Here is a 27,337-nt window from a genome sequence, read left to right on the forward strand (position 1 = left end):
GAGAAGTGCAGGCGGCTGCGCTCCCTGGGCCAGGTCGTCTGCATTAGAAAGTAGCAAGACTGGGGTGGGGGGTGGTATGAGCCTCTGCCCTAAGGTGTCCCCTTCACTCCTGGGTTGGGGAGCGGGCTGGGAGCGTCCCAGAAAGTACCTGGACTCTGGCAAAGTCAGGGGCCGATGGCCTATGGAAAATAGTGGAAAGTAAATTTCCTGAGGCTTTTAACTTGGCTTGTCTTTCTGTAAAATGGCAAAATAACAGTTTGGTTTCAGTGTAATGTTAGTGGTATTTTAAAATCTGTGCATGTCACAACAAATTACTCAAATCTGTGAGGCTGTGGCTCTTTCCTGGTGGACCACACTCGTCCCTAAGGAGTTTGTAGACCACTCTGTACTCCTGACAATCTGAGGGTACTGGCTGTTGCCACTGGGAAAGCGGCCAGGTCTAGTGGCCTTGAAGGTCCCAGGTAAGCACGGCCATGAGAAGCGGTTAAAAAGTGTATCTGGGGGCTGGGCATGGTGGCTCACGCCTGTAATCCTAGCACTCTGGGAGGCCGAGTCTCGAGAATCACTTGAGCTCAGGAGCTTGAGACCAGCCTGAGCAAGAGCAAGACCCCATCTCTACAAAAAAATAGAAAAATTAGCCAGGTGTGGTGGCATGTGCCTGTAGTACCAGCTGCATGGGAGGCTGAGGCAAAAGGATTGCTTGAGCCTAGGAGTTGGAGGTTGTAGTGAGCTATGATGATGCTACTGCACTCTAGCCAGGGGACAGAATGAGGCTCTGTCTCGGGGGAAAAAAAAATGTGTCTGGGAATTAAGGACCCTCGTTCTGTCTTGCCCAAGGTGAAGTTTTAATTTGAAAGTAGCGTCAGGATAGTAAAAGTTCAGGAGTCGGGCTCTGTTGAAGGAGCTAGACGGACATGGTCAGCACTGAACAGCTGTGGGCTGCTCTGGCCATCGGTGGGCAGTGGAGCTCATGTGTCACTTCCACCCATCCCTCTTCTGTGTCCTACAAACCACCCACCCTGGCTCCTGCTGCTGCAGGGACCCGCTAACACAGGGCAGCGCTGGGTTGCGGCAGACGTCGTGAGATGCTACTTTTTGGTCCAAAGCCTCTTGGTAGAGTGAGTTTTTGATGCTGTTCTGAGCATACTGTAGAGTTTTAAAAATGGTTTAACTCTTTGGATTTCATGATACAGTATTTTCTGTTTGTGCTAAAAGGTGAAACCAAAGCAGATGATAGTTCAAACAAAGAGGCCGCAGAGGAAAAGCCAGAAGAGGACCACGACTACCACAGGAGTGACGAGCAGGTGGGCATCATCCGCGTGTGCGGGGCTCTGAGCTGTCTGTCTCGGTGTTGATGTTCCCGTGTTCTCAAAACCACAGCAGACGACAAGTCTGGAAGGCCAAGGGGAGAGCTGCCGGGCATTGCTTGGTGCACTCCTTCCCAACACCTTACTTTGTTTTTCTTTCTTCCTTTTAATTGCCAAGATAATACACACCCAGCTTTGAAAGAGCATAGGTCCCCTCAACTTGGGCCTCTTTGGTCCCATTCCCAGGTCTTCACGTTCATTGTTTGGTGCCTTTTCTGCCGGGTGCATCTCTGTGTCTATGAGTATGACATAAAAGAAAGAGAAGCCCAGTACATAAAAAGGAAAGTGAGACTGTAATCCTAGCACTCTGGGAGGCTGAAGTGGGAGGATTGCTTGAGGTCAGGAGTTTGAGACCACCCTGAACAAGAGTGAGACCCTGTCTCTACCAAAAATAGAAAAATTAGCTGGGCGTGGTGGTGCACACCTGTAGTCCCAGCTATCTGGGACGCTGGGGCAGGAGAATTGTTTGAGCCCAGGAGTTTGAGGTTGCAGTGAGCTGTGATGATGCCACTGCACTCTAGCCAGGGTGACAAAGCTAGACTCTATCTCAAAAAAAGAGGTGAGAGTATAACTTTGAGGAACCTATTCATGTGTCATTTTCTATATTATCAGATAAAAAAATAACAATTAACAATCACAGAGATGCTGTTAAAGAGTTTGATAAAATTCCATGTCTACAGAACTTTTTAATATAGTATCTTAATTTAAAAAGTATAAGTCATTATAATACTTTATGATGAAATAGAAGCATTGTCTCATTAAAATCAGAAATAAGAAAATACCCATTATCAGCGGTTCTTCACCATGGTTTTGGAGGGTCTAGCCCATGCTATGGGGAAACAAATGAGATATGTATGTGAGAAACAAACATGCCATTATTCTCAGACAATACCATTGCCTTACATACAATCAACTGGAAACTGTTAGAATTTATTGCTGCTCAGTAGATGATTAAATCAGCATTTAAGCATCAGAAGGCATGGAGGGGAGATCTTTATTCACATCACTAAGAAACTGCACGCCAGGTGTGGCGGCTGGCACCTGTAGTCCCAGCTACCTGGGAGGCTGAGGCCAGAGGACTGCTTGAGCCCAGGAGTTGGAGGCTGCAGTGACCTATGATCGCACCACTGCACTCCAGCCTGGGCGAGAGAGTGAAACCCCATCTCTAAAAAACAAACAAAAACTTTAAAATGTCCTGTCTTCCTGGATGGAAAGATTGGTATTAAGATGTCAGTTCTCCCCAAATTAACCTCAGTGGTTGTAATCCCAACAGCTGCTCGGAAGCTCGTCTGGTAGATGAACGTTTGACAATAGGCATGAGACCTTTCAACAAAAAGGAAGATCCAGTGGGGACTGGCCGTGTTGGAAGACATAATAACTGAAATAGTGCCATTTTGGTGTAAGAGTAGAATGATAGAATCTTAATTTTTTTAGTTTATACACCCTGTACTATTAAAAAAAAATGCAATGAGCATTACAGAAATAGACGGGGGTCTGTAGTGGAAACGTGGGATGTCATAAAGCAATATTCCGGGTAGGCAGAGGAGAGAGGGCTGCTGAGTGAAGGGCTCCCTCTGGGGCTGGAGGAGCAGGAATTTTCTCTTTGAATGGCTCCTGGTTTCATCCTAGATTAGGGTTGGGGCAGGGGTTAGGGTTAGGATTGGGGTAGGATTAGGGTTAGGGTTAGGGTTGGAGTTAGGATTGGGGTTGGGGTTAGATGGCAGAGGCATTGTCTGTTGATGGCTTGGAAGCCCCTCCCAGGATCATTTAATTTTCTTCTGTGGCATTGATCTCCGGGTCTGTGTACATGCTCTGCCTGTCTGGGTCAGCCTTGTTACATGCACTTAGTCCTCCAGGGTTGAGGGACTGCCTGGGATCTTTTGAAAACGCAAAATGGGGTCTGCCTGGGGGCTGTCCTGGCCAGTGAGGGCCGTGGACCCTGCCTGGGGCATCTTGCCACAGGTCTGGTCCCTCTGGTGCCGTTTTCCACAGATTGATGTAAACCTAGTATTAATATATATTAAGTTTAATTTCTGCTTTGCAGTTTTAAATTTTTCCAGTAGTTAATGTTACTAATTTTTGCTTTTTCTCTTTTATCCCAAACATGTCAAAGATTTGTCTATTTTATTAGTTGGTTTTCTTTTTTTAGAGAGGAGGTCTCACTCTGTCACCCAGGCTAGAGTGCAGTGTGTGACAAGCCACCAGACCTTTGCCCGAACTCAAGTGATCTGTTGAGTAAATGGATGCCGTGCTGATGTTGTTTAAGCTTTGTCTTGCGTTGCCTTAGGCCTGTTAATGAGTTATAGAGGACATCTTCAAGAAGGGAGGGGCATGACCAGCTGTGCCCGACCTCCCTTCTCATGGCCAGCAACTCAACTTTAGGGTTTTATGGGATCCCTTTGGCCAAGGAGGGGGTCATATCAGTCAGCTGTGGGCTTAAGATTTTATTTTATTTATTTATTTATTCTTTTTTGTCACCCAGGCTAGAGTGCATAGCTCACTGCAACCTCAAATTCCTGGGCTCAAATGATCATCCTGCCTCAGCCTCCCGAATAGTTGGGACTACTGACGTGTACCACCACACCCAGCTAATTTTTCTCTTTTTTGTAGAGATGGAGTCTCTTGCTCATGCAAGACCTCCTGGCCTCAAGCAATCCTCCTGCCTCAACCTCCCAAAGTGCTAAGATATTAGCTGCTTTCAAAAGAGCCACTTTTTGTTTTCGGTTGATTATTTAATTTTCTTAAAGCATCTAGTTTGTTTGTTTGTTTCCTGGCTTCTTGAGTTAAAACCTTTATGTGTTCTTAGTCTTTTTTAAAAACCCATTTAAGGCTGTGTATTTTCCTGTGGGTTCCTGGCTGCATCCCCCAGACTTTGATAAATAATATTCTCACGGGCATTCATTTCTAAAGAGGGCATAATTTTATCATATTTCCTTTGTAATCAAGAAGTGTGTTCTCAAATATCCAAGTGAAGCAGCTTGTTTTGGCTCCAATTCACCCTCAGTTTTTCGTCTTCTTCCCTTAGTGGTCAGCGGGTGCTGTCTACACTGACCTCTGCCTTATGAGATTGAGGTCTTCCTGTGGTCCTCTTGAATGCGGATTTTCCAGGGGTGTGGGGGGCTGTTTATCCTTTGGCTGGGTTTGGCGGTGAGTGTGGTGGTGACATAGGTGAGAGGGACTTTCCCACTGACTTCAGGGGCTGTCATTGCAGGTGGCTCAACCCTGCACCTCGGTTTCTGCCAAGCGGAAGCAGTAATAGCAACTGCCTCTGGGTTTTTGTGAGGGTCAGGTGGTCTGTTTGTAGTGAGGTGAGTGCATGGTAAACCATCCTTCATTCTCTTTATTCTTCTAGTGGCTGTGCTGACATTTTCACACGTTTGGACTTAGATTTTGTGTCAGTTTGTAGGATCATCCACATCTGTAACTCCTTGGAACAGGACCAGACTCTGTGACTTTTTTCTGAAAGCTGCTCTCACCATCTTCCCAGACTTGTAAGGTCATCTGACATTTTGTTCAGGTCGTTGTTGGGAATTTTTAATTCTGTTTCACACTATTTTTATTCTAGGAATTACTTCTTACTTAGTTTTGATACAATATTAGCAATTGTTTAGATTGTATAGGTTTCTGTGGGCTTTTTTGGTGTCTTTCTCACATGACCTGATGGATTTACTCTCTGTCGTCCTTTCTCGTGGGCCTTCTGGCATCCTCGAACCCCTCTGGCGATGTGGTAGTGATACAAGTTCTGTATGGCCCCCTCACATCCAAATGATAATTTGGGTGGACGTGGAATTCTAAATTCAAAATAACTTTGTCTCGTAACTTGCAAGACAAACCCTTCCTAAGTCACTCAGATGAATTGATTGAATTACGCACTTTTAACACTAAGCATCAAAGAAAGAAAACAAGAACAGGTAGGAAAGTGCACGCTGTACAGCCCCGAGGATCTGCTCCCATGCCTGCCCCCGGCTGAATGCCACTGGACGTCCTCCTGTGGGGGTGGCCGCTGGCACTGCCTGCGTGGGAGGGTCTGGCCACTTGTGAGCCATGCTGGGCTCCAGCACGACTGTGTCATCCAACAGGGACTCGGTGTCGAGGCTCAGGGTGGCATCTGAGTAAGCAGGCTGTCTTTCCTCCAGACCTCTGCCCCCATCTGCTGAGTGTAGCCCCGCCCTGTGCCCCAGCTGCCAGCAGGGGTCTTAGGCCCAGACCCTGGGGAACAGACCCCCAGGTGCCAGTGGCCCAGCCAAGTCTTCCTGCTGAGGGAGACACGTAGTAAACCGCTGAGCAGCACAAAAGCGTGTCAGATCTGTGTACTCAGAACAATGTCTAATAACCCAAAAATGTTTGAGGTACTAATCATGATACTTGTTTCAGTGGAAATTCCCTCTGCAGACTGATCCCTGTTCTTTACAGGTAAACTGTCCCCCTGCTTTGGGACTTTGTGGATTTCTCTTTATCTTGGGGTAGAGATAGTTATGGGAATCTGTCTCCTGCGATGTTTTTGCTTGTTCTGTCCTGAAGCTCGTGTGTTCATCTCTTCCCTGCAGGGACACTTTCGTCTCCTCCTCCTCCCACCCACTCGGTGACCAGAAGACTCTGGGCTTACCCTTCAGATCCCTAACTTGCTTTATGGCTGTTTTCCTGCTCTTCTTTTTTAAAAATGCAAACCATCGGAATATTTAATTCTAGAAGTCTCCTTCCTGCAGCCTGACTTTTTCCTGGGTGGTGGCATGTGGCTCCTGTTCCAGATTTTTCCTCCGTGAGCTGTTTCTTCCAGAAACAGGCTTTGGACGGGCATCCTGCTCTGTCTGTCCTCAGGCCTCCAGGAAGGCTGGGGCTGGAGGATGAGGGGCAAGGCCAGAGCTGCTATAGAGGGCAGGTCGCTGCCTGCTGTGGGGTCCCGAGTGTCCTGGGCCTTGGGGGTGGGGCTGTCATGGTTGGGGGTCCTAAACTGGCTCTGACCCCTGTGCAGCCTCTTTCTTCAGGTGCAGGGCCTGAGGGTCATTTGCACTGGGTTAAAGCTGGGGTGGAGGCAGGAGGGGCCGGGCCCTGCCAAGTCAGAGCCTGCGTGTGGCTGAAACTCCCGCCAGGGTGACCCCAGAGCCTCACAATACTGTTGCCTTCACCTCCTCTCAGGCCCCTGCAGGGCCTCCAGACCCTCGGTCTCCTGCCATCAACTTTTCTAGCCTTAGGGTTTCTGGTTACCTGGTACCCATCTATCCAGGGCCATTCTGAATCTATTCCTAGTGTACCTTTTTACTGTCATTTGGTAGGCTTCATCCTCAGTTGAACCAAAAGGGGTTTGTGTTTGTGGCGTAGCTCAGACAGATGGCACTGACAGCACTCATTGAGGACGGCCCTGCTGTCATCACCAGCCAGGCTGGCAGGTGGGCCGAGGCAGTGCCATCCCCTTTGCTGGAAGATCCCTTCCTGTCTCCAACAGCTTCCAACCCTGAGCTGCCGGCTGGGCCTGGGGCAAATGGCAGCTTCTCCCCCAGTGCTGACAAGTCACTGAAGCAAACAGTAAGGATATTAGAGTAGAACTTCACTTTTTTTTTTTTTTGAGACAGAGTCTCACTCTGTTGCCTGAGCTGGAGTGCCGTGGCTTCAGCCTAGCTCACAGCAACCTCAAACTCCTGGGCTCAAGCAATCCTCCTACCTCAGCCTCCCGAGTAGCTGGGACTACAGGCACACACCACCATGCCCAGCTAATTTTTTCTATTTTTAGTTGTTTGGCTAATGTCTTTCTATTTGTAGTAGAGACGGGGTCTCGCTCTTGCTCAGGCTGGTCTCAAACTGCTGAGCTCAAGCAATCCTCCTGCCTTGGCCTCCCAGAGTGCTAGGATTACAGGCGTGAGCCTCCACGCCCGGCCAGAACTTCACTTTTAAGAAGGCTCTGATGCTCTCACAAGGCCCGTGTTTAGCCTACTTCTGAGCCAATGGACTTCCCGATGGATTTCCTAAGGATTCTTGCTCCTGGGAGGGGCGCCTCTGTGTCTACCGGTCCCAGCACCAACAAAATTTGTTTTGTTTTGTTTTTGATTCAGGGTCTCTCTGTGTCTCCCGGGCTAGAGTGCAGTGGCTCCATCATAGCTCACTGCAGCCTTGAACTCCTGGCCTTAAGCCATCCTCCTGTCTCAGCCTCCGAAAGTGCTGGGATTACAGGCATGAGTCACCACACCTGGGTGGGTGTTGGATTTTATCAGATGTGTTGTGCTCGAGGCACAGTGGCTGTGGTGCCTGGCACCAGAAACTAGGGGGAAATGACCCATGCCTGGAGCAGGCCGGTGTCTGCAGGGGGCCTGGTGTGGGAGCCCACAGCAGGTCAGCTCCTCCTTAGGCCATACCTGGGCCTTTCCTGCTCTCCCGGCTCCAGCTTGTCCCTCCTCAGGGCTTCGCCTAGGCTGCTCTCGCCACATGCATTTGAGAATGTATTCTCACTCCTCAGAATCGTGCAGTGGTCCATCTGCCCCAGAGGCCTCCCACACCAGCCCCACTCCTTCCTGTGCTCATGTGACAGCGCTGACACTCGTGACATTTGTGTAGCCTGCTCCCCTGGGCCCAGCGTGGTGGCAGTCAGGTGCTCTTGGGGAGGTACGTCCTGCTTCGAGGACCTGGCGGCCAGGGGGAGTGGAGCCACTCGGGACAGTAGGTGGCAGGTGGCAGGGCAGCCTCTCAGGCTGCAGAAGCGGGGTGAGGGGACCAACAGAAGCCCCTTTGACAGGATGTACCTGTGGCAGTGGATCGGGAGCAGAGTGAGTAGGCCGAGGTCTGGGGATGAGGGCAGGGACCTCAGGGGTGCCATGGTGAGAACTTTAACCTGTAGGGGGAGATCAGCGAGTGGGGATGTGATGTTGAGGTGCTGATGGGTGCAGCCTGGTGTGGCCTCACTCTGGAAGGGTCAGCGGTCAGCGCAGCTGCTCTGCAGTGAGTGGTCCGTAGAGCCTGGGTGGCCGCAGGGAAACCAGGCGAGTGAAGCACTGGGTCTGGGCACATTTGTAAGCAAGTCCCCAGGCCTTGCTGGTGAAGTGGATGCAGCCCCCAGGGCGTGGGCTCTTGTTCACCCCCGGGTGAGTGTGGACCCAAGGACTAAACAGCTTGCCATTCTCACATGGGCTTGTGTCGAGTTTGTGGCTCTAAGCAAGAGAAAGCAGCACAGGTCTTGCTGCAACTCACTTTTTCCAATCAAAATTACATTTTTGAGATTTTTTGAGATGTGTGATGTAACTACTTGATGGTAACTGCTGTGCATTTTTTTTTTTTTTTTTTTTGAGACAGAGTCTCACTTTGTTGCCTGGGTTAGAGTGAGTGCCGTGGCATCAGCCTAGCTCACAGCAACCTCAAACTCCTGGGCTCAAGCGATCCTACTGCCTCAGCCTCCCGAGTAGCTGGGACTACAGGCATGCGCCACCATGCCTGGCTAATTTTTTCTATATATATTTTTAGTTGGCCAGATAATTTCTTTCCATTTTTAGTAGAGACGGGGTCTCGCTCAGGCTGGTCTTGAACTCCTGACCTTGAGCGATCCACCGGCCTCGACCTCCCAGAGTGCTAGGATTACAGGTGTGAGCCACCGCGCCCGGCCTATCCGCTGTGCATTATGCAGTGCTGTGCAGTACATGTGACCTTCACTGCGTTCTGTGCCGAGTGTATACTACAGTGGATACTATTGCACGGTGTAATTCTTACTTAATTTTCTATCTGTTCTAATTAGGTGCTGACTGGCACATCACTCTTTTAAACAACAGCACACCTTTCTCCTTATGCACGTGCATGCAGTGATATTTGTTATTCTTTTAGTTCAGGCTTTAGTTCTTGTCAGTCAGCTGAGTATGAAGTGATATCTGGTTATTTTTTAATTCCAGTTTTCTGTGTACAGGTGGTGTTGAATATCTTTTCAAGTGTTTCTTGGTTCTCTTGGTTCCTCCACTTATAAATTGCTTTTTACCTATTTTTATATTGGGTATTGTAACTTTTTCTTATTTATTTATTTATGAATGAATGAATGAGACAAGGTCTCACTCGATTGCCCAGGCTGAAGCTCGGGGTATCATCATGGCTCACTGCAGCCTGGAACTCCTGGGCTCAGGCCATTCTGGTCGTAGCCTCCTGAGTAGCTGGGACTACGGGCGCTGGGCTGGCTTTTCCTACTCACACTGCAGCAGTGACTAATCCTTTGTGGCTGTGCATGGTACAGAGATCGTCCTTCATTTGGTGACTGTCGGCTTTGTTTGTGGGCCCATCATTATTCACAGTTTTTAAATTCGACATAATTGAATTTATCAGTATATTCTTTTGTATGTTGAGAAATTTTTCCTCATCCCGAGGTCATAAATACATTCTCCTATGTTATCTTGAAAATATTTAAAGTCTTGTTCTTAACAATTAAGTTGTTGGCCTTTGCCGTTGACACTGTGCAGAGGGCAAGGTGGAGGTCAAGGGTCGGCCAGTTGACTCGGGCCTGCTCCTGAGGCCCCCAGGCCCACGAGCCTCACCCTGTGTAAGTTTCCACACACACTCGGGTCTCCCCCTTGCCAAAGGTAATTCACTGATTTGCCATGATCAATTATGTTACCATTATTATGTGGTTTCTGCTTCAGAATTGTCTGAAGTAACGATGGCCCTTTTTTCTTCCAAGTAAAAATTAGAAATCAGCTTGCCAAGTTCCCTGAACAATCTAGATGAACTTTTATTAGAAAGACACTGAATAAATTCGTGGATTTATTTGGGAAGAAGTAAAGTCTTGACAAAATTGAGTCTTCCCGTCCTTAAGCAGCGTATCTTACCATCTGTTAGGTCTTTTTCCTGTGGCTCAGTAACCTCACGATTGTCCTCACGGCTGTCTCATACATCCTGGTGCCTGGCGTTCCGGGCCCCCGAGTTCCCATTGCACAGTGTCGTTGGAAGTCGCATTTTCTCATTGCTGCTGAGCCCTAGGAATTCAGTGCATTTTTTCATAAGGATTTTCTGTTCTGAAGATGAACTCTCTCACCAGTCTTTCTTGTCAGTCCTTGTAGATCTTCCAAGTGTGTATAGATGGGTCAGCTGTGGGCCTGGGCTTTGCTCTAGTGTGGTGACTGGCATTCCTTCTGCCAGCGCTGTGTCCCTGCAGGCATGACTAGGCACCGGTGCCATAAAAGTGACCCAGAGTAGTAAACTGCTTCTGGGCTGGGAGCCCTTGGATAGGACACACAAAGCCAAGGCCCCAGGCAGGGGCACTGGGAGCCGTGGCTTTCCTGTGTGTATCCTGTACTGAGCATGCATGGACAGCTGTGACAGAAACGGCTCCTGTCCAGCGTAAGACTGGGGTCAGGGGCTTCTGGCCCCCATGTAGGCTCAGCCTCCTTCCCCACATGCACCGTGGGGATCTGGACGGAAGGCCCTGGGTGGAGAAAGGACTCATACCTATGACCGCCTGATGCCACCACCTTGGTGGGCCTCGCCCCCTCCTCTGTCCTGCAGAGCTGAGCACAAGAGAGCCAGGCTCTAGCCTGATGGTCAGCTCCCAAGCCAGAGCTCTGGCGAAGCAGAGTAGGCAGGCAGCACAATCCCAGCCTCCAGCAGAGCCAGCGCTGAGCTTCATCCTCGGGAAACCTCTTGGCTATTTTGTCTTGCTTATTTGGGCTGGGGTGGTGTGGTGCATCCTCCCTGGTCCGCACACTAAAGAAGAGATTTCTAACACTTCACCTTAGAGTCTGAGGTTTCCCTCCCATTCCTAGTTTGCTGAGTTTTTACTGAGAATGGGTGTTGGATTTTCTTTGGCGTCATCATAGCTCACTGTAACCCCAAACTCCTTGGCTCAAGCAACCCTCCTGCCTCAGCCTCCCAAGGACTACAGACACGTGCCACCATACTCCGCTAGTTTTTTAGATTTTTTTTTTTTTAAATTTTCATTTTTTTTAAAACGGGTTCTCACTACCTTACCCAGGCTGGTCTCAAACTCCTGGACTCAAGCAATTCTCCCGCTTTGGCCTCCCAAAATGCTGGGATTACAGGTGTGAGCCGCTGTACCTGGCTGGGTATTGGATTTTATCACGTTTTTTTCAGCATCTATTGATGGGGTCACTTGATTATGTTCCTTTAAAATGCTAATATAGTAAATTGCATAAATATATTTTTCAATTGTTAAACCATCCTTTCATTCCTGAGATAAACTGAATTTGATCATAATTTTTAAAAAATATTTTTAGACTTGCTAATATTTCTTTAGGATTATGTATATATGTTCAAACTGAGATTAGACCATTCTTTTCTTTTCTTTTTTCTTTTTTCTTTTGAAGACAGAGTCTCACTCTGTCACGGTGTCCACCCAGGTAGAGTGCAGTGGTGTCATCATAGCTCAGAGCAACCTCAAACTCCTGGGCTCAAGCCATCCCACCTCAGCCTCCTGAGTAGCTGGGACTACAGGCACGTGCCACCACACCCAGCTGATTTTTGTATTTTTAGTGGAGATGGGATCTCACTCTTGCTCAGGCTGGTCTTGAACTCCTGAGTTCAAGTGATCCTCCTGCCTTAGCCTCCCAGAGTGCTAGGATTACAGGCATGCGCCCCCACACTTGGCCCATACTTTTTATGTTTTCATGTGTATTTGTATAATTTTGGAATCAAGGGTACGTAAATCTCATAGCTGGGGATAGTCCCTCTTTTCCCATTTTCCTATTCTCTGGAAAAGTTTATATAAGATTCGGATTATCAGTTTATTGAATGTTTAGTAAACTACCTATAAAGCCAACAGATCTCGGCTAGTTTGGGGAGGGAGGAGTAGATAGATTTTTAACTACAAAATTAAATTTCTTTAACGATTTTAATTATATTCAAATCTTCTATTTCTTTTTTAGTTCATTTTGGTCAGTTATATTTTTCTAGGAGATTTTCTACTTGGACTTAAATTGTCAACTTTTTTGGTAGAGAAGCAGTTCTTGGAATTCTCATGTTTTTCCTCCATCATGACCACATCTGTGTCTCTGTCTTCTCGTGCTGTCTGCGAGACAGCAACTCGGTCCCTTCTTCCCTTGCCTCTGCTCTTTTTAGGTCACCCTTTTGTTTGTTTCCAACTCTTGAGTGTTCGGATGGTTTCCAGATACAGTTTTGTCCTAAATAATTGTGAATTTTCATTATGATTTCTTTCTTGACCTATGGGTTATTTTTTTTCCAATTTTCTAAGCCAGGTTAAAATACACATAAAATTTGCTATTTTAACCATTTTCAAGTGTGCTGTTCAGGGGCATTAAGTGCACTCCTGGTGTTGTACAACCACCTCTCTCTAGTTCCAGAGCATTTCGTCTCCTCAGAAGGAGACCCCGTCCCACTGCCGCCCCTCCCCAGCCCTGCCCCACCGGCCTGGCCTCTGTCTGTGGATGTGCCTGTGCTGGACATTTCAGCAAACAGAATCACACAAGATGTGGCCTTTGGTGTCTGGCTCTTTCACTGAGCGTCATGTTTTTGAGGTTCATCCACGTCGCAGCCTGTGTCCGAGCTTCATTCCTTTCTAAGGCTGAGCGATGCCCCTTGTGTGGGGGGACCACAATGTGTGTGTCCCCTCCTCTGCCGGTGGGCACTTGGGCTGCCTCCACGTTAGCTATTGTGGATAATGTTGCTGTACCTGGGCATACAAATATCTCTTTAAGACTCTATTTTCCATTCTTTCGTGTGTATACTCAGAAGTGGAATTGCTGGGTCATATGGTAATTCTGTTTTTAACTTTCTGAAGAACCACTACACTGTTTTCCGCAGCAGCTGCACCATTTTATCATATATTCCACCAACAGCACACAGGGGTTCCAGTTTCTCCACATCCTTATCAACACTTTTTCTGGGTTCTTTGGTAGTAGCCATCCTAGTGGGTGTGAGGTGATATCTCACTGTGGTGTTGATTTACATTTCCCTAATAACTAGTGATGCTGAGCAGCTTTTCATGTGCTTATTGGCCATTTGTATATTTTTCTTAGTGAAATATCTGAAGTCTTTTGCCTTTTTTTTTGGAAACAGTGTCTGACTCTGTTTCTTGGGCTAGAGTGCAGTGGTGTCATTATAGCTCACTGCAACCTCAAACTACTGGGCTCAAGCATCCTCCCACCTCAGCCTCCCAAGTAGCTGGGACTACAGGTGCATACCACCTTGGCCAGCTAATTTTTATTTTTTGTAGAGATGGGGTCTCGCTGTTGCCCAGGCTGCTTTTGCCCCTTTTTGAATTCGATTGTTCTTGTTGAGTTACCCATGGGTTATTTTTAAAAGTACGTATTGAAAATTCTAAACATCAAAACATACTATATGGCTACAGTAATTAAGACATTATGTTACAGGCATGAAGACAGACTCATAAATCAATGAAACAAGTTCTAAAGTCTAGCAATAAACCTTTAGATTTGTGGTCAGTTGTTTTTCAGCAAAGGTGTCAAGGCTCATTCACTGGGGAAAGAATGGTGTTTTCAACACATGATGCTGGGTCAGTTAGATATCTGCATGCAAAAAGATGACTCTAGGACCTTGGGTCAGGCCTAGAATTCTCATATTCAACACCAAGAGCACAATCCATGAAAGAAAAATAATGAATTGACTTCATCAAACTAAGAACTGCTGCTCTTCAAAAGACACTATGAAGAAAATGAAAAGATAATCTGCAAACTGGGAGAAAATATTTGCAAGTCCTATCTCTGATAAAGGATTCATATCCAGAGTATATCACTCTTATCACCCAGTAAGAAGGTGAACAGCCCCAGCAGCTAAGTAAGAGATATAAGTCGACACCTCCCCAGAGAGGACATACAGACGGTTCAGCTGGCAGGCTGGGCAAGGGCTTGTGCTCCTGATCCCAGCACTTCCGGAGGCCGGGGTGCTTCGCCCAGCCCGGCTGCTAGTTTGGGTTTGGTTAATAATCACATGAAAAGATGCTCAGCATCACTAGGCATCAGGAAGTGCAAGTTAAAACCGCAAAGACAAAGGCAGAGCAGTGATTGTCAGGGGCAGGAAGCGGTGAGGTCGAAGGCAGAGAGCCAGGAGGGTTGTTTCTGAGGTGATGGAAATGACAGCTCTATAAATTTGCTGAAAGTTATTGAATTGGATACTTAAAAGATGTATGTGTAAATTATACCTCAATAAAGCTGTTAAAAAATCACAAGCATGTTTGTAATTTAGTGTGTTTAAGTAGGCAATACATTTCCATAGGCCAAAGATTAATATCATATAAAAGGTTTAAATTCCATTCTCATCCCTGTCACTGTCCTCAGCCCCATGTGCGGAACCACCTCGTGCTACTTCCTGAATTTATACAAATCTGAGCAAAAATAAATGCTTGCTTTCTTCCACCTTTCCTTACACAAAAAGAGAACTCTACTCAGTTTCCACGCTGGCGCCCTCAGGCCCCCACACCTTCCTGGGGCACTGGGTTCTCTCCCAGCTGTGCCTGCAGAGCTTCGCGCACGGTACAGACTGGGCCTGCTTGCTAGCTGGCTGCACTGCAGTCCACGTGGCACCTGTGAACCCATCACTTGAGGTCCAGCCGACCCCACTTCTGTGAGCCTGAGAGGGTGTCTGCCTACAGAGGGTGGGACCCGCTCTCCCTTGCTGGGAAAGAGAAGCCCCTTCCGTGGTTGTGCGTTCCTGTCGAGTCAGTGTGAGTGTCACTAGGTGCATTCAGGTCTAGAAATGTCCCTCATCATTAGGGGATTTTTTTGCTCAATAAGCTTTATTTCTTAAAGTCTGCTTTAATAGTAATCTAGCTTCTCTTGGTTAATATTACCAGGTATTTCCGTTTTTAAAATGCCTTCCTTAAATGTGACACTTTTTACAGCGTAGAGGTAGATTTTTTAAAAAATCAAATTAGAAAATTTTTAACCGGCAAGTAGTTCTACGTTTGCACGATTCCCTGGAGTTGGCGCAGCTTCTGCCTTCTCGCTTTCCCTTTCCCAGCTTCTGTCGAGTTAGTGAGTTTTCTTTAATGTCTTTTTCTACTGGTAAGTTGTTAAGTTCTACTTCTGTTATTTTGTGGTTACAAGATGTTTAAGTGAATATTTACATTTTTAAAAAGTCCAAAGTTAACCTTGAGTCTGTACCCAGCCCCACCCCGGGCCCCACCATGCTCCCCAAGGACTCACGCCCTGGGGTCCCCTCTGCTTCTGGGTCTCTCCTGCACCCAGGGCTTGTCCTCCTGGGCTGCTTGCTGGTCTCTTCACAGTTGTCTCCAAATGGCTCTGTTAGCTGTTTGTCCTGTCCGCACCGTTGGGGGCTCTTTGTTTTCTGGGTCAGTTGCAGTTTCTCCTAGGGGGCCTTTGATGGCATTTGCAAGTGTCTGGGTCTGTATCTTTTATTTCTTCTGTTTTGGATTGTTTTGCTTCCTGAATCTGAAGATTTAAGTCTTTCGTTGTTTCTTAAAGTTTGCCTTTCCCCGTGTTGTTTGTCATTTCCCTCTGGTGCCCCCATTCTTCACTCTTCCTTTCTCTTTCCGTAGTGCGGTTGCGTTAATTGCTGTCTTTGTCTCTTTACTTCTTATGGGTAATTTCTTCAAATGAATTTTTAGAAAATGAATCTGTCTGTAGCTGAGACTAATCTGCGGCTCAGCCATCCACTGAGTTTTTTATCTCGGTGAATGTTTTTGATTTTTAGAAGTTACATCTCGTTATCTTCAATACCTGTCTGTTCTTTTCTCCTGATGTCTCACGTTTTTAACCTTTCTTTTGTATCTTCTGGAATTTTAGACAGATTTCAGTCAATTCCTTTGTTAGCTGTTTTATCTGGATTTTTAAGGTGCCTGATTGTGCCATTTGTCATGGCCACTACTGAAGGATGTTTGCTGGGGACGTTTACTTCCTCACCTGGGGTCCCCCGGGGCCTGGGGTAGGGGTTGTCCCCCTTAGCAGATTCCTCTTTGTGTCCGCTGGCACCACACCATTGTGATTCTGCTGTCATTCCGCTGTGTGTCTCCTGGGCACCTGGGCTCACCTGTGCTTTCACCCCACGGCCGCTGCATCTGGACAGCAGCCGTGAACTTTCGGACCTGTGGCTCTTCCTCTGCCAAGAACGCTCTTTTCTCCTCTGGTGCATCTGCTGTCCTCTTCAAGGCCAAGCACAGCACTCCTTCCCTCATAAAACTTTCCTGGGTGCACCGGGTGGAATCAGTGTCGCTGCCACTGTTTGCTCTGCGTCTCTGCACATCGTGCCGGGAGATGTGGGGGTGACTGCTCTGCACCCCACTGAGTAGAAGCTCTCAGGACAGGTTTAACTCAGACCAAGAAACTCAGGCCTGCAATGGAGAAATGACTCTTGGATTTACTTTAAAGTATTATGTTAATAAGATAGAAATAACAGGGTTAGATTGTATTTCCCAAAATGGCAAGCAAAGTATAAACGTTTTAAGATAATGTGTGTAAAATGATTGAAATAAAATTATTTTTTGCAGTATTGAGGTCAAAGCAGATTTCTGATTTCAAAAAGGTCAGCGGTCTTAGATTTAGGAATTAGTGGGTTTCTAAGAGAACCTCCTGAGACCAGTCCGGTCAGATCCGTCCTGACGCGCCTGTGTCCCTCTCGAAGGTGAGCATCTGTCTGGAGTGCAACAGCAGCAAACTGCGCGGGCTGAAACGGAAGTGGATCCGCTGCTCCGCCCAGGCCACAGTCTTGCACCTGAAGAAATTCATCGCCAAGAAACTTAACCTTTCATCTTTCAACGAGGTAATAGTTGATCCATAAATAGGAGCTATAACAAGTCATGTCTTATCTGTAAAAGTGATACTTCTAGAATTCTTTGGGTTTGTTTTTTTATTAACAACTTTGGAGATTTTAATCAGAAAGAAACTCAGTTTGTTTTGCCTACCCTGTCAGATAGCGTGGTAGGAAACAGTGGGGGTTATTAGAGGCTCAGGACCAGGCGCCTGCAGCCCCCGCTGGTAGAGAGTAGGGGTGACTGTGTCACGCAGGTTCTTTCCTCCTGAGGAGGGATTCTTCTCTTCTGCACATCTGCAAATGGGTGAGTGGTAGGTGGGCTGAGGGAGGGACAGGTGAATAGATGGATGGACAAGAGGTCACTTCCAAGTTGTGATAAATGCTGAGCGTACAGTGAAACCCGGCGGCCTGATGGTGCGAGGTAGGGCTGAGGGCTGCAGCACGGAGCACATGGGAACGCCCCCGGGGCGGTGACCCTGGTTGGAGGAGGCAGACCATCACAGATCAGCTCTGCACAGGTTAGAGAGAGGCTGAGCGGTAAGAGGGCACGGGTTGGAGGTGGAGCTGCGCAAGACCCGTCGGGCTGTGTGGAATGGGCTGTGGGGTGCAGGCGTGGAAGCAGGAGAGACTGGCCATGGCAGAGGCAGTCAAGGGGGAGAAGTGGCCGGACTTGAGATGTGCTCTGGAGCAAGCAGTGGGTGCAGTGGTGGCCCCAGAGAGATGAGCTCACATCCTGACCATGGAGCCTACAAATGGGATCTTACCCGGAAAAAAGATCTTTACAGGTGGAATTAAGTTAAGGATTGTGAGCTGAAATGATCCTGAATTATCTGGGAGGACCCTAAATCCAATGACAAGTCCTTACAAGTGTGAGGCAGAGGGAGACTTGCGGCAACCAAGACACACAGTCAGAGGCTGGAGGGACGTGGCTGGGAGGAGGAGCCCCCAGGCCCCCTGGAGCTAGAGAGACAGGAAGGATCCTCCAAAATTCATGTGCTAGAACCTCGATCCCTAGTGCAGCTCCCTTGGAAGGTGTGTGGGCTGCGAGGGCTCCACGCCGTGAGTAGATTCATGCTGCTGGGAAGGCGCTGTGGGAGTGGCTTCTCTCTGCCGCTCTTCCCCGCCATGAGGACACGGCAAGAGGCCCTCACCACAGGCCAGCGCCTCGTCTTGGACTTCCCAGCCTCCGGAACTGTGAGGAAATCAATTTCTGTTCTTTATAGATTACCCAGCCTGTGTGTTTTGTTATAGCAGCACTGAACAGACTGTGACACGTCCCTAGAGCCTCTGCAGAGAGAGTGTGGCCCTGGTGACAACTGGATTTCATGCTTCTGGGCTCCACACAGTGAATTTCTGTTGATTATAGCCCCCCAGTGCTGGCAGCTTCCACGACAGCCCCAGGACACCACTACAGAGAAAGCCAGAAGTTGCTGGTGGACTTGATGGGGCTGCAGAGGGCAGGAAGGGGTCAGGAATGACTGTGGGGGCCTGAGCACACGGTGGCATCTTTGGGGACAGGCTGGTGCACGTATCGGAGAGGTGAGCTCAGGACCAGGGAGCCAGGGTCTCCACAAGAGCTGCCCAGAGCCCTCAGAGAAAAACGGAGTCAGGACGTGAGGAGACAGAAGTAAACAGAAAAAGGCTTTCTGCTAAGTTTAGAGGACAGTGTCCGGGGGCGGAGGGGTGAGAGGTACTTTGGTTTTCCTATGAGGGCGCAGGTGCTCAAGCTCATTTGGAAATGGGGGCATGAGATACACTTGGGGGTGGCCCAAGGAGAGGTTGGCAGTCCCGGGTGAGGCCTTTTCCTCCCCAGGAACCACCAGAAGAAAGGATGTGAGATTTTCCTGCATCAGGTGGCGATCAGCCCCTGGGGCCCCTGCTGGCATCACGGTGGGTCTCAACCTACAGCTCAGAGCCCCGAGGGGTCTCTGGGGTGCTCTGAGGGCCTTTACACATGCTGGGCAGCCGTAGGGTGGCAGGGTCTGAGTGCTGAGGACTGAGAGTCCCTGGGACTCACAGGATGAGGACACCAGCCTTGAGATGGGGACCACTGGGCCTGTGGTGGGGGTGCACAAACTATGAGTGTGGACTAGGAGCCGCTGGCGGGGAGTACTGCTGACAACGGCGGCACAGGCCAGGTTCAAGGGTGGCCTGTGAGGCCGTCTCCAGTGTAACCCCCCACCCCCACTTTCATCAGACTCCTGCCTCATTGGCAGCATCCACGAGGTGCTCTCAGAGCTGGCCTGGGTTGGCCCCCTGCCTGGCCCTTCCCGAGGGTGGGGGACGCTCCTCCCCATCCCTGCAGGAGTTTGAAGGACAGTCTGGGTCAGCATCATACGTCGTCAGGGAGATGCAAATTAAAACGAGACACCACTGCACACCTCTTAGAACGGCCAAAATCCGGAACACCGACAGCGCCACATGCTCACGGGGGTGGGAAGCAGCAGGAACGCCGGCCTGTCTGCTGGGAACGCAGAGTGCCACAGCCACTTTGGGAGATGGCTTGGTGGCTTCTTAGAAAACGAAACAGTCTTACCACACAAGCCAGCACTCACACTCTTTGGTATTTACCAAAGGAACTGAAAACTTAGGTCCACACAAAAACCTGCACATAGATATTTATAGCTGATTTATTCATAATCACTAAAACCTGGAAGCAGCAAGATGTCCTTCGGTAGGCGATGGATGAACAAACTCTGGCACATCAGACGATGCCGTGTTATCAACACTAAGAAGAAATGAGCCATGAAGCGATGCAAAGACATGAAGGAAGCTTCACTGCATATTGCTGAGTGAAAGAAGCCAGTCTGAAAAGGCTGCAGACTGTGTGATTCCAACTGTGTGACATTCTGGCAAAGGCAAAACCATGGAGACAGTAAAAGATCAGTGGTTGCCAGAGGTTGGGGGAGGGTGGGATGAACAGTGACACAGCTCTGTTTGACACTGTAACCATAGACACACGTCATCAGACATTCGTCCAGCCCCAAGACTGAGGCCTATGTCAGCTCTGGAGTCCGGGCGATGGTGGCCTGGCCCATGTGTGTTCATCGATGGCGACCAAAGACCACTCTTGGCAGGATGTTGAGAGGGGGGAGGCTCACGTGAGTGTGGGCAGAGGTGCTGGGGCACTCTGACCTCCCTTTCAATTTTGCTGTGAAGCTAAAACTGCTCTAAAAAAATAAAAGTCTATTTAATTAAAAAAAAAAAAAAGATTGGGGAGCCAGTTCCTTTTCCCGCTGTTGTGAGAGGGGTGGCTTGGCCCAGAGGTGGGGCCTGGCAGGTGCTCCCTGGGTGAACAGTCTGGGGATGGCCTGGTGGAGTTAGCTGGACCTGGCATGGGCTGGGCCCCCCAGTGTGGGGTGGGGGATGTGTCTGTCCTGTGGCCTCATGGTGCCGCTGTGTGGGTACTGTCCTACTGACAAGAGTGCCAAGAAGGGTTCAAGAGCTGCCTGAGGCCGGGTGCGGTGGCTCACGCCTGTAATCCTAGCACTTGGGAGGCCGAGGCGGGTGGATCGTTTGAGCTCAGGAGTTCGAGACCAGCCTGAGCAAGAGCGAGACCCCGTCTCTACTAAAAATAGAAAGAAATGATTTGCACAGCTAAAAAAATATATATAGAAAAAAATTAGCCAAGTATGGTGGCGCGTGCCTGTAGTCCCAGCTACTTGGGAGGCTGAGGCAGTAGGATTGCTTAAGCCCAGGAGTTTGAGGTTGCTGTGAGCAAGGCTGACGCCACGGCACTCTAGTCAGGGCAACAGAGCGAGACTCTGTCTCAAAAAAAAAAAAAAAAAAAGAGCTGCCTGAACCCTTAACAATCCTGGAGGCCCTTGGGGCTGGCGACTCCTGTGCCAACCGCCTCTCCCCATTTCTTAGTGCCTCAATGTGGTGGATGGGGGCCAGGACAGTGGCAAGGGTGTAGCCAGTTTGGAAGTGCAGGGGGCCTCGGGGGAGGGAGGGAGAGGCCACCCTGGCCTCCTGGGTGTCTCAGAGAAGCAGGGAGCATGGGCTTGGACAAGGCCACATGCAGCCTCATCCCTACCATGTGTGAACAGCCGGGCCAGTGTCTCTGGGGCCACCTGGTGCTCTGAGCCCGAGGGACCTGCTGTGCCCCTAGGAGGAGCACCTGGTCTGAACAGGAGCGTTGCTGGCACTTGTCACTGATGTGTTGCACCAGATTTCCTCTTTGGTACGAGGCAGGGATAAATGAATAAATGAGCCAAACTTCACCTCTGTACACGTTCATTCACACGACGGCGGGGCCACATTTCAAAGAGGCACAGAGGTTCTATCCTTTCGACTAGGCGCGTCCTGCGCGTAGGCCGAGGCTGTGTGTGCGGCGCATCCTCCGTCCGCTAATCGAAGCTTCTTCTCCCGCCAGCTGGACATTTTATGCAACGAGGAGATCCTGGGCAAGGACCACACACTCAAATTTGTGGTTGTCACAAGGTGGAGATTCAAGGTGAGACTTGTCAGTTTATAATAGTTTTATTTAATTTTCAGAATTTGCTACAAATGGCAGTTACTCTTCTGTGCTTACGTTTTCTCTTGAGAACTTAGATGATTTAGCTACAGATTGCTGTGAATGCAGTTTCAGTCTTTCTGAAATTACCGACGCCAGAGTGAGGCGCAGAGCCTTCTGGGCCCAGGTGGTCTCGCTCACCTGCCCCTGCTCGGGAAGGTTGGCTGCTGCAGGCAGAGGGGGGCCTGGAGCCTCTGGGCACCTCCTTCTGAAGCAGGAAGCAGATGGTGGAGCCCTGTCCTAGGGCTGCCTGGGCTGACCTGGGGCTGGGCCAGAGGTTGGAGGGAGGTGGGGAGGGGTGTGGGGGCTGGGCAGGGCCAGGCCCAGCTGGGGCTCGTTCCTCCAGCCTCTTTCTGGCCCCACTCCACGTCACTCAGCACCAGACCCTGCTCGTGGGGCTATGTCCGAGCACATTTCTTCAGCCCTTACCGCCCCTGCTGAGCTGGTCTTGTCTGTCCCTGCTGAGAAGTGCCCTGTGCTCTTGTGTCTTCCAGAAGGCCCCTCTCCTGCTGCACTACAGACCCAAGATGGACTTGCTGTGAGCAGCACCCACGCCCGCAGACTTGGCCCTCGCACCCCTGGGCATCCTGTGCAGGTGTCCTCGTGGCCACACGCTTCAGAATGTTGCCTCTGGGTGTCGTGTGGACCAGACTTCTGAATAGAGAATATTTATAACTTTTGTATGAGAGAATTCACACTCAACAAGACACTACCAGCACCACGTTTACAGAGGATGAAAACACTTCACAGTTTCGTGTAGCTGAATGATGCTCTTCTCTTTGCTTCAGATTCACAGACCAGAGTCATAAATGTAGTGTGACATGGTTTGAAAGTCACCTTCCTGACACAGATCACCTTTGCTTGTTTCCAGGTCTCGAAAATCTGAGTTCATTTCAGTTTAGTTTATGAATTAGGTTATGATAAGCCTCAGAAATACTTGTACTTTTATAGAATCCTTCGTAAGTTATTGAAAAAATACCTTTTCATGGTGAATGACGATATTTATGTTGCCTTTAGCTTCCTGAAGACTTGGAAGATATATAAAAGTTTAATTTAAAAGCATACCAAAAGACGTTTCCATTAATATTATGATTTAACCACGGTATTTAATTTTCCACCTTATGAAACACAACAAAGACCGTAGCCCCTAACTCGTTAGCCTTTGTGTCGTGTGACGTAGGCTGGTCAGTGCAAGGACTCTCTTGGGACACACGCTCAGCACAGGCCGGGCGAGGGGGTCCCTGCACCCGCCACAGCCCAGTCACGGGCACAGGTCGCGATTTGTGACACACTCAGCAGGGTAGACCAGAGGCAGTTTAACCAGGTCAGTGCTGGTTTGCAAAACAATTCTTATTTTTAAAAAGTTCTTTATTAAAAAGGGCACAGATTGTTCAGTGCCATCATTTTATTTCCTGCTTGCTCTTTCCCGTTTTCATTTTGCTGAAGAGAGAGACGTGGCGTGCGCGGTGGGCTCCTTCCCTGCCAGGCCCCTCCGCCGCGGCACAGAGCGTCTGGCGCCACGGGGAACGTTCGCTGGAAACAGCGTCAGGTTCATACAAGAAGCGCCCATGTGCAGTGGTGGCTGGGCCATTTCTGCAGTTCTCCCCTCCCCCCTGTTGGTGGCAATGGCTCCTGTACTGTGGCTGCTGCCAGTGGAAGGTGGCTTTGCGAGCGTCGTGGAGGACGGGACGGGCAGGGAAACTGCTCCTGCCCCCCAAGGAGCCGCCTGTCGGTCACCGGCGGTGCACACTGCCAAGCCCCTCTCCTCCCACACGTTAATATTTTTGTCAAATCACAGAATGACCTCTTTGCCAGCACATGAACATTTTTTCCTTTAAAACTGTAACTTGGGATGTATAAAGGCAAGAATGAGGAGAAAGGAACCATTTCTGGAGCAGTTGACGTGTTGTCCTGCAGCCTTCATTGTAATCTCCACCTGGATGTTCCTGTTTGTTTCTTGTCGAACCTACAACCCCTCCCCTCCTCCTCCTTCCCCCGAGACGTAGATGAGCAGGTCCTGCCGTCCGCTCCCGCTGGCCACCAGCCAGGTTTTCCGTGAAGTATTTCACCTTAGAGGCGAGAATTGTTTCTTGACTTTGTTTGAAAGTTGTGGTTGTCTCATGGACACTCAGCTTTGCTCGTTCTCTTCTGCTTCCTGTTAGACGGACATGGGACGTGGGACGGTGGGACGGCAGGAACAGCTGCGGGTGATCCAGCGTGGGGACGAGGGCACGTTCAGATTAGTTCCATCCAAGCAATTTACATTCTAAGACCTTCTTACAACATAAAAGCAGATTCTTTGTTAGGAGTTGGTCAAAATTCACCTCTATTTAAACCCATTAACTTCTGGGACTGTTGGAATTATTCAGTTACCTAAGCTTGCTGTTCATCCAAATCATGGTTTAGAGTTACTACAGGGGTTGTGAGTAGATGTGTCTGAGTAAATATTACCTGTCTACCTCAAAATATACACACTGCTGAAGCATTCTGTAAAACCATGTATTATCACAATGCAGTTTTCGGTGTAACGTTAGAATTTAGGTATTTTCCTGTGTGGTGAAACTAAGGAAGGATTAAACGGTTTTGAGCCTCCAAATTCAAATAAAATTAATTCACAGTTCAGATTAAACTTAGTATCACTGTAATAATCTCATAATATATATTTGTAACTTTGTAGCTGTCTTTGAAATCACTTGACTTTGCTATGGTGCTAAGTTGATATATTTCCTACACAGAGAGGTGGGGATGAGTGAAGCCAGTGTTAACGTCTCCGGCTGGTGTGACCCTGCTTTTGTAATTGTGTTAACCTGACAAAACCTCAGCAGCAAAAGTACCTATTTTTCTAAGATTTCATCATGCAGACTGTCTCACTACAGGACAATTTCCCTGGTGACCTTCTGCCTCTTTGGTCTGACTTCGTAGCCTTATGTGGTTTAGAGACTGGAGCATGATGAACCTCCGGCAGACGGAAGCTTCCGGGCGGTCTCCTTTCGTTTCTGTCAAGCTCTCATTTAACATCAAAAGACTGAATTTTATTTTTTCCAGCATGAAAGCCAGGATCAGTTAATAACTGGATCCTATTAAGTTTTTAACAGATGGCGTTACTGTGAAGTGGTTTTCACAACCGTCTATGCTGGTAACACAAGCGCTGTTAAATTACCTTAGGCATCATCTTCAACAGTGGGGCTGCTTACCCAGAATATGGTCTCACTTGATACAGTTTTCATGAAAATAGAAAATGCAGATAGAATATATAATATTGAATTTAAGATTTGGGGGGTTAAAAAAGAAAACGTAACTTTATAAAATTATTTATTCTATTTTAAGCCTTCTATCATATTTTCCCATCCAATTGTTTGGTTTCAGTGGTCCAGCTTTATTTACAGGCATATAAAATGAAATTGTGAGATATTTTGCAAGCTTCTTTTTACTTTGAGTAGCTTTTAATTTGTATGTTTTTGTTTTATATGGATGAAGAGCATCTTTTATGCTTTTGTGCAATAGGTTCCAACATGCATTTATTAGACATCTGTTTAAATTGTAATGTAGCATTTATTCTGCTAAAGTGAAAGGGAATATAGGTGGAATTTCAAAATATGTACATTCAGCTGTTTGGTTTCTCCTTTTCCATTGTTACTATGGTAAGAATGCTATTATTGGGAGAGTGTGCGTGCGAGCGTGTGTGAGAGCGAGCCTGCAGCAGTATTTACAACATGCTCTGGCCAGGCAGGAAGTGGGCTGGGTGGGCTGACCTGTGGGTCTTGCTTGGGCCCTGGGGGTGGGGACCAGGACAGAGGGTGCCACCCTTCACAGGCCCGAGCCCTCCTTTGAGTTGGCCTCTGAGCCTGCGCACAGCATTCCCAGTCTTTGGAGATTCACTTGGTTTTTTTCCTCAAAGCAAACAGGAAGGCATTTTTACAGTGGTTTGAAATGTGGCATTGGATCGAATGTTCTAGGAATGAGCCAGCTGATTTCTATATTGTACGTGAATATTTAATGTGCTCTCAAACATTGAAAATAAATTTAGTGCAGATAGCTAAATCACAATCTGATTCCTCTGTTTTCCTCAGGAAATCATCTGAGCTCCACCACATCACACGTGACCTTAACATGATAAACAAATGTATTTCTCTGCCTTGATATTTAATAAACTGAGTAAATAAACTGAGATAAGTAGATTAGAAGATCATTCAGATTCTGCCGTAATCTTTACAAATGCCTGGCGGGGAACAGCCTTGAGGCTCCGAGTGGGGACCGGAGAGCGGGTTCCCCGCCCTTCGGAGCAGCTCGCTGGTTCCCAGGGGCAGCTCGTCTGGAGGAGGAGCTGAGCCCGAGCTCCCTGAGGCCTGCCGTGGCAGCTCCAGCATAAGGGTCTGTCCGGTGGCGCAACTGGATGTCAGAAACATGGTTCCCCAAATGAAAGTAATGTTGGGTTAAGGGACACTAAGCCTTTATCATCAGTGTGTGGCAAACAGATGAAAGCTGCCACAGTTTGTGGAAATGGTAATGCAGATACATATTTTTGACTGTTTAATTTGAAAGTTTACATTTTTTATGCTTTGTGTTGATGTGTAATTTTTGTACTATTGGTGGCTAGTTTTTGTCTAAAATCTTTTTTGGAATATCGCTTAAATGTTTTGATTTTATGATAGTGAAGCTTGTATTCAGTGTTTTGCCAATTAATATTATATGCTTGTAATAAAAGCAAAACAAAAATCTTTCAGGCTGGAAATTTATTACACAAAATATTTGTGCAAGCGTGAGACAGATGATTTCTTAGGGTGATGCCATGTAACGAGAACATGGCCTGGTGGTACAGACGGCTCGGCAGCCTCGCCCCACTGAGGAGCACACACTCGCCACACATGTACGTTTACATGTGTGCGCACGTCCACACACAGCACACTCAAGCACGCTGCTCCCTCCCGGGGTAACCACCTTCTTGACTTGTTCCACGCACATTTGTAAGTTGTCACCAGGTGCAAAACTTCATTTGAACTGGTCCAGTGTCTGGTACCGGTTTTGGCAGAAACTCTGTATAAAGTTCATGCTGTTGGTCAGTTTGCAGAAAGAGGATTTGCTCTGGTTTGGAGCTGGGTGTGCCAGTGAGAATACTGCTGAAAGAGAACCTGCCGATTCCTGTGGGCGGCTTGACTGACAAGCAAATGTCCTCTCTCCCTGTGTTAGACAGTTTGCCCACAAAAGAAAGAGGCACTATGGCCAAAACTTCCATTTTTAAAGGTTAAGCAATATACAACAATTTTGAAAACCTGAGAAAATTGGAATTGGAAGGAAAGAATACGGTGACCAAGATTATATTCTCACGGCCTTAAGATCAGTCAACTTTAAAAATAAGTTTAGTCTTAAGAAACCAACATAAACTTTACTTTTACTTACTTTCAGAAAGTCAGTTACTCAACAAATGTCAAGATACTGGCTGACCCCACACACAAACACTGCTGTGACCCTAGACTGCATAAACTGCAGAAGTGGCAGGGTGCGAAGTCCTCATAGTTGGGTCCACCCGTGTGGCAGATCGGAGGCCCTGGGGAAGCTTTGGCACCTGCAGCTCCAGGCAGCCTCCTGCCCCAGAAAAGGGTGGTTCTGTGGGCAAGAGTTGGCCCGGCCAATTCTGTGTCCCCTGCCCCCCAGCCAGCCTGCAGCAGTTCTGAGGGTCTCCCAGGGGGTGGCCTCCTCACTCTGGCAGGTGGTTTCGTTTCTCCAGTACAATTCTGTGTGCACAAGGTGAAGGTCCTGTTCTAATCCTGTGTGTTGTCACAGACAGCTGTGATCACTT

At 48.3% G+C, this 27,337-nt stretch overlaps 1 protein-coding gene across 6 annotated transcripts in view; it reads left to right on the forward strand.

The window, feature by feature from the left end:
• PCGF3 (polycomb group ring finger 3) overlaps window positions 1-26,258 on the forward strand; it is a 56,597-nt gene extending 30,339 nt beyond the window's left edge. For 2 of the 6 annotated variants that reach the window (XM_045529314.1, XM_045529309.1), the window contains exons 8-11: window positions 1,216-1,304; window positions 16,896-17,033; window positions 21,400-21,480; window positions 22,035-26,258. In XM_045529314.1, the coding sequence (XP_045385270.1) occupies window positions 1,216-1,304; window positions 16,896-17,033; window positions 21,400-21,480; window positions 22,035-22,082 (356 nt within the window). In that variant the 3' untranslated portion in view covers window positions 22,083-26,258. Of the gene's footprint in view, window positions 1-1,215; window positions 1,305-16,895; window positions 17,034-18,275; window positions 20,231-21,399; window positions 21,481-22,034 lie in introns of those variants that run through there. The other 4 variants (XM_045529310.1, XM_045529311.1, XM_045529312.1 and 1 more) reach the window with 4 other exon arrangements.
• Window positions 26,259-27,337: the final 1,079 nt, after the last annotated feature.

This window comes from Lemur catta, chromosome 17 (genome assembly GCF_020740605.2).
Source record: "Lemur catta isolate mLemCat1 chromosome 17, mLemCat1.pri, whole genome shotgun sequence".
Taxonomy (NCBI): Eukaryota; Metazoa; Chordata; class Mammalia; order Primates; family Lemuridae; genus Lemur; species Lemur catta.